We start from the raw sequence: 8,019 nt of genomic DNA on the forward strand, positions 1-8,019 counted from the left end.
GGTAGACCTTAATAAGATATAGTCATTATTGGTGTTTATTATCTCCCACACATCAGGGAAACAGAACCCCCACTACACACACCAGGGAAACAGAACCCCCACTACACACACCAGGGAAACATAACCCCCACTACACACACCAGGGAAACAGAACCCCCCACACACACCAGGAAACATAACCCCCACTACACACCAGGAGGCAAACAGAAACCCCACTACACACCAGGGAACAGAACCCCCACTACACACCAGGGAAACAGAACCCCCACTACACACCAGGGAAACAGAACCCCCACTACAACACCAGGAAACAGAACCCCCACTACACACCAGGGAAAAGAACCCCCACACCACACAGGGGAAACAGAACCCCCCCCCCCCCCCACTACACACACCAGGGAAACAGAACCCCCACTACACACAGGGAAAAACCCCCCCCCACTACACACCAGGGAAACAGAACCCCCACTACACACCAGGGAAACAGAACCCCACACACACGGAAACAGAACCCCACTACACACCAGGGAAACAGAACCCCACTACACACAGGGAAACAGAACCCCCCCCCACTACACACACCAGGGAAACAGAACCCCCACACACACCAGGGATAACGAACCCCACTACACACCAGGAAACAGAACCCCCCCACTACCACCAGGGAAACCAGACAACCCCCACTACACACCAGGAAACAGAACCCCACTACACACCGGAACAGGAACCTCCACTACCACACCAGGAAACAGAACCCCCCACTACACACACCAGGGGAACAGAACCCCCCCACTACACACCAGGGAAAAAGAACCCCCACTACACACCAGGGAAACAGAACCCCACTACACACAGGGAAAACAGACCCCCCACCCCCCCCCCCCCCCACTACACACCAGGGGGAAACAGAAAACCCCACTACACACACAGGAAAACAGAAACCCCCACTACACACCAGGGAAACAGAACCCCCCCCCCCCACTACACACCAGGAAACAGAACCCCCCACTACACACCAGGGAAACAAACCCCCCACTACACACCAGGGAAACAGACACGCCCACTACACACCAGGGAAACAGAACCCCCACTACCACACAGGGGAAACAGAAACACCCCCCACTACACACACCAGGAAACAGAAACCCCCACTACACACCAGGGAAACAGAAACCCCCACTACACACCAGGGAAACAGAACCCCCCACTACACACCAGGAAACAGAACCCCCACTACACACCAGGAAACAGAACCCCCACTACCACACCAGGGAACAGAACCCCCACTACACCACCAGGAACAAGAAACCCCACTACACACCAGGGAAACAGAAAACCCCCACTACACACCAGGGAAACAGAAACCCCCCCACTACACACCAGGAAACAGAAACCCCACTACACACCAGGAAACAGAACCCCCCACTACACACCAGGAAAACAGAACTCCACTACACACCAGGGAAAACAGAACCCCCCACTACACACACCAGGAAACAGAAACCCCCCACTACACACCAGGAAACAGAACCCCCACTACACACCAGGGAAACAGAACCACCCACTACACACCAGGGAAACAGAACCCCCACTACACACAGGGAAACAGAACCCCCCCCCCCCCCCCCCACTACCACACCAGGAAACAGAAAACCCCACTACACACCAGGGAAAAGAACCCCCACTACACACCAGGGAAACAGAGCCCCCCCACTACACACCAGGGAAACAGAACCCCCCCCCCACTACCACACCATGGAAACAGAACCCCCACTACACACCAGGGAAACAGAGCCCCCACTACACACCAGGAACGAACCCCCTACACACCAGGAACAGAAACCCCCCCCCCCCCCCCCCCCCCCCCCCACACACCATGGAAACAGAACCCCCCACTACACACCAGGGAAACAGAGCCCCCACTACACACCAGGGAAACAAGAACCCCCCACTCACCCAGGGAAACAGAACCCCCACACACACGGGGAACAGAACCCCCCCCCCCCCCACTACACACCAGGGAAACAGAAACCCACTACACACCAGGGAAACAGAAACCCCACTACACACCAGGAAACAGAACCCCCCACTACACACCAGGGAAAAACAGAACCTCACTACACACCACGGAACAGAACCCCCCACTACACACAGGGAAACAGAACCCCCACTCACACACCATGGAAACAGAACCCCCCACTACACACCAGGGAAACAGGCCCCCACTACACACCAGGGAAACATAACCCCCACTACACACCAGGGAAACAGAATCCCCACTACACACCAGGGAAACAGAATCCCCCCACTACACACACCAGGAAACAAAACCCCCCCACTACACACCAGGGAACAGAACCCCCTCCACACACCAGGGAAACAAAGTGATCACACAAAGCCAATACTTACAATGTTTCAAAGTGTAATTATTTGTTATTGTCATACAGTATCAAGTTTCCAACAGTCTCACAGCATCAGATGCAGCATGCAGAGAAAGGGAAAAAATACATCTCAAACTTAAACCATTTTCAGTTTCCACGTACTGAAGAAAAAAAAAAACTGTCTCCTTCAAAGAAAATATAGAAAATACAATTACAAAACTAAGGAGCAGTCTGAACTATAAGGACAAACAGAACAGAAAGATGGAACTGTATTTATAAATACATATATACAAAACCAACAACATCATACTCCCTGTGAAAGCTGAGTACACTGTTTAGCAGTTGACGCAAGAGGAACAGACCTTTAACTGGAAAATAAGAATCATCTCGTTGATCCGGGAGGAAAACACTAAACAATGAAACAGTTCAGTTTGTTAGGATTACTGCTCATAATGTGTCATTTACCAATGTTGGCAACATCCATATTGAAACCCACCAGTAGATGATTAAATATCATAATGACTAACATCACAAATTCATGTGTTAACAAGAGGATTATTTAAATGGGTCATCTACATGCACAACCAAAATCATGCAAGCAAAATGGGAGGCATTTTGACCAGAGTCCTATGAGCCCTGGTCAAAAGTAGTGCACTATATAGGGAATAAGGTGCCGTTTGATAGACATCCAATGACTCTCCAACTCAATGTTTCTCACTAAAATCATTGGTGTCCAAACCCAGCTATTCAGGTCACTCAAAGCCAACCCGACACCAAATCACTGGTGTCCAAACCCAGAATCAGGTCACTCAAAGCCAACCTGACACCAAATCACTGGTGTCCAAACCAGGAAATCAGGTCACTCAAAGCCAACCCGACACCAAATCACTGGTGTCCAAACCCAGGAAATCAGGCACTCAAAGCCAACCCGACACCAAATCACTGGTGTCCAAACCAGAAATCAGGTCACTCAAACCAACCCGACACCAAATCACTGGTGTCCAAACCCAGGAAATCAGGTCACTCAAAGCCAACCCGAACCAAATCACTGGTGTCCAAACCAGGAAATCAGGTCACTCAAAGCCAACCCGACACCAAATCACTGGTGTCCAAACCAGGAAATCAGGTCACTCAAAGCCAACCCGACACCAAAATCACTGGTGTCCAAACCAGAAATCAGGTCACTCAAAGCCAACCCGACACCAAATCACTGGTGTCCAAACCAGGAAATCAGGTCACTCAAAGCCAACCCGACACACAATCACTGGTGTCAAACCAGGAAATCAGGTCACTCAAAGCCAACCGACACCAAATCACTGTGTGTCCAAACCCAGGAAATCAGGTCACTCAAAGCCAACCCGACACCAAATCACTGGTGTCCAAACCCAGAAATCAGGTCACTCAAAGCCAACCCGACACCAAATCACTGGTGTCCAAACCAGGAAAATCAGGTCACTCAAAGCCAACCCCGACACCAAATCACTGGTGTCCAAACCCAGGAAATCAGGTCACTCAAGCCAACCCGACACCAAATCACTGGTGTCCAAACCAGGAAATCAGGTCACTCAAAGCCAACCCGACACCAAATCACTGGTGTCCAAACCAGGAAATCAGGTCACTCACAGCCAACCCGACACAAATCACTGGTGTCCAAACCAGGAAATCAGGTCACTCAAAGCCAACCCGACACCAAATCACTGGTGTCCAAACCAGGAAATCAGGTCACTCAAAGCCAACCCGACACACAAATCACTTGGTGTCCAAACCAGGAAATCAGGTCACTCAAAGCCAACCCGACACCAAATCACTGGTGTCCAAACCCAGGAAATCAGGTCACTCAAAGCCAACCCGACACACCATTTTGTTATTATTTTTTTGCCAGGGATGCCCACCTCCCTTTAAATACGGTAGTTTGGTAATGCTTGTGTTAATCTCCCTGCTTTGAATACCACAGAGGAAGAGGAACGATGAGGCGTTCGTGATAGGACAAAAGTGGTGAAAGAAGAAACATGAAAATATACACCATCCCATTTGCACATCGATGACGCCAACATGTCGAGTAACTCCGTTGTTACATGAGAAAGAACCCTGTAGTGTAACAGCACATTTCAGGAGGGCTTTGACATCTAACTAAGCAAACAATGACCTCATCTAGTATACACAGTGTATACACTGAGTGGACAAAACATTAGGAACACCTACTCTATCCATGACATAGACTGACCAGGTAAATCCAGGTGAAAGATATGATCCCTTATTGAAGTCAATTATTAAATCTACTTCCGAGTGGCGCAGCGGTCTAACTGCACTGCATCTCAGTGCTAGAGGCATCACTACAGACCCGGGTTCGATCCCGGGCTGTATCATAACCGGCTGTGATCGAGAGTCCCATTGGGCGGCGCACAATTGGCCACAGCGTCGTCCGGGTTAGGGGAGGGTTCGGCCCGGGGTAGGCCGTCATTGTAAAATAAGAATTTGTTCTTAACTGACTTGCCTAGTTAAATAAACATTTAATTAAAAATCAGTATAGATGAAGGGGAGGTTAAAGAAAGGTTTTTAAGCCTTGATACAATTGAGACATGGATTGTGTATGTGTGCCATTCAGATGGTGAATGGGCAAGACAGCATATTTAAGTGTCGTTGAACAGGGTATGGTAGTAGGTGCCAGGAGCACCGGTGTGTACCAAGAACTGCAACGCTGCTGGGTTTTTCACACTCAACAGTTTCCTGTGTGTATCAAGAATGGTCCACCACCCAAAGGACATCCAGCCAACTTGACACAACTGTGGGAAGCATTGGAGTCAACATGGACCAGCATCCCTGTGGAACGCTTTCAACACCTTGTAGAGTCCATTGCCCCAACGAATTGAGGCTGTTCTGTGGGCCAAAGGGGGTGCAACTCAATATTAGGAAGGTGTTCTTAATGTTTTGTACACTCAGTGTATATTGGTTACAAAACTAACAATGCGTCCTACAGTTGAGTCTCAATACGATGCCTTAATAATATTTATACCATGGCATTGTTGGATACTCGTTTCTGATTGGCTTGAAGGGCATTCTAGAGCGTGCATTATTTCCCCTATAACACACAGTATATCAGCACGGTAGAATTCAATGGCTATAGTTCATTCGTACATGTTCTATGTTTAAGCTGTTTTTGAAAACAAAAGTCTAATTGAAAACGGCATTGTTGAATTAGATTTTCATTATAGCAAGCTCGGACTGATGGTTTGGTTAATAACTAAACTAGCAAGTCTGTTTGTTTGGTTACCATGGCAACTTTCTAGTTGCTTTGCAAATGAACACATTTTTTTGCGGCAAATGTGTTCAATTATAGCCGTGGTATAAAAGCGATAATCAACTCAGGCTCTCTGGGAAATAATGACTCCGTGGAAGGTTAGTTTCACTCCGCTAGCGCGTCGTGGAACACACCTTCCACGGCGTGCATTATTTTCCATAGAACGTATAGCCAGCCTCTTGTTGATTATCCCTTACATGTTGTCTCAATAACACACTCACATTTACAATCTATGTCGAGAATTGTTCATCTCGATGTCATAGGGCCAGGATATTCCTCCAAACTTCAGTTCAAAATGTAATACAATAGATATATAGATGCGCTCCGTGATTTGAAGAGAGATTCTTCAACTTGAGTAATGCGCTCTAGGCCACTTTATTCAAGGTGCAACTGAAACGTGACTATTCCCCCCAATAAACGAAAGACACACACACAGGTTGGAGCAGGGCCCGTGGAGCAGTTGAAGTGCCTTGCTCAAGGTCACAACGGCAGGCAATGGCATCTAGGATTTGACACCAACAACCATCTCGTTGCCTGCTCACTTCCCACCTGATTTTTCCCCATCAGACCTCGGAATTCATAACGGGCAACCCCCCTGGTTGCTGGCTAACCTCTAACTGCCAGGCTACCTGTTACTTTGCATTGGGGGACTGTTATGTGGACCGATACAGACTGTTCAACGTAAAAACATGTCATCAAAGTCAATAAATGACAAATCCACTTTCTTGGCATCTATCTCTACTTGACATTTAGTTGTTTTCCCCCCCAGAAAGTCTGACAAGAAACAGAATAATAATTTCCAACAATATAAGTAACTATAAATAAAACACTCTATCACTCATGTTACAATAACATTATATTGTATGTTTCATCACAACTTGCTCAAGAGGATGGAAATGGAACACAAGAAATGGCTGTTTATTTGTGAAAATTAAATGTGCATCATAACATCGTGTGACGCTGTAGCGGAGCGCTTGACGTCACGCTAGTCATCCATCACTGACAGCGACGGTGGATAGTTCATAATAACAATATCATCTGGTTTCTGGATATGTCCTGGTTGGCACTTCACACCCTACTTTTTTCAATTGGAACTGAAATCAAATATTTTATTTAATGTAACACCTCAGATAACGACACATTTAACCACGAGAGAGCCATTATAGATATACATGTGTATTAAAAAAAAGAAGAAGAGAGACCAGAACGAAAATAAATATAAAAAAAGATAAAGTTTTTTTTTTTTTTTTACTAAATATAAACAAGCAAACCTTTCTCCCCTCCCTCCTCCATTGAACTGTGATGCTCTTTACAAACAAGAATATCTGTCTTTCTTCGGGTTATTGAGAGGATCGGAGTTCAATAACACTTAAAAGTTGGCTTCACGAGGCCCGTGGTTTCTTAAGAAAAAAAGTGGCTTCAAGGAGAGAGAGAATACTTCCATTGAAATACACAGAGAGCGTTTGTCAGATGTCTTGAGCAGATCTTCAGAGACAGACGGAGAAGAAAGCGAGGGGGGGAGAGGAGCGGAGGGACGGGCTCACACGTCCACCACCATCTTTTTGTGTATGTCAAGGCCCCCCACCACCTAGGAGAAGAGAGGAGGAACACAAGTATTGAGTTAGAATTATTATTCTAGTTCTAATTCCAATTCTAGTTCGAATTCTAATTCCAATTCCAATTCTAATTCCAATTCTAGTTCCAATTCTAGTTCCAATTCTAGTTCCAATTCTAGTTCCAATTCAAATTCCAATTATAAATGCAATTCTAATTCCAATTCTAGTTCCAATTCTAATTCCAATTCCAATTCCAATTCTAATTCCAAAAGCAGGTTGGAACAGGATTGATTCTTAATGCTATTGGCTACATTTGTGAACTTCAAAATCATGCAACATGGTTCTACCTAAGAGAGACAACTCACTACTGAATAACTACTGTATGCTGTTAACCCCTTAATACTAGTATAACTACTGTAGGCTGTTAACCCCTTAATATTAGTATAACTACTGTATGCTGTTAACCCCTTGTCTTGTTCTTTAATATTGTCCTGCATTCTCAGCTATTTTTATGAATGAGTCTCTTCAAATGAAGTCACACAATCCCTCCACAACAACCTGCTTCAGCTCAAACCAATTATAACCATGGTCCAACCAGCTCAAACCAATTATAACCATGGTCCAACCAGCTCAAACCAATTATAACCATGGTCCAACCAGCTTCAACCAATTATAACCATGGTCCAACCAGCTCAAAACTAAATAACCATGGTCCAACCAGCTTCAAACTAATTATAACCAGTTTGGTCCCAACCAGCTCAAACTAATTATAACAATCCTCTCT

The 8,019-nt window shown here is 46.1% G+C and overlaps 1 protein-coding gene across 1 annotated transcript in view; it reads right to left on the reverse strand.

Annotated features, from left to right (window-relative positions):
* Positions 1 to 2,405: 2,405 nt before the first annotated feature.
* Positions 2,406 to 8,019, reverse strand: part of LOC112078025 (calcineurin subunit B type 1-like) — a gene marked incomplete at its 5' end in the record, with an annotated part of 13,385 nt that continues 7,771 nt past the window's right edge. Inside the window, 2 exons of the mRNA XM_070441918.1 lie at positions 2,406 to 3,645; positions 3,699 to 7,267. Coding sequence (XP_070298019.1) covers positions 7,220 to 7,267 — 48 coding nt within the window. The remainder of the gene's footprint in view (positions 3,646 to 3,698; positions 7,268 to 8,019) is intronic.

This window comes from Salvelinus sp. IW2-2015, unplaced genomic scaffold, assembly GCF_002910315.2.
Source record: "Salvelinus sp. IW2-2015 unplaced genomic scaffold, ASM291031v2 Un_scaffold5165, whole genome shotgun sequence".
Lineage (NCBI taxonomy): Eukaryota > Metazoa > Chordata > Actinopteri > Salmoniformes > Salmonidae > Salvelinus > Salvelinus sp. IW2-2015.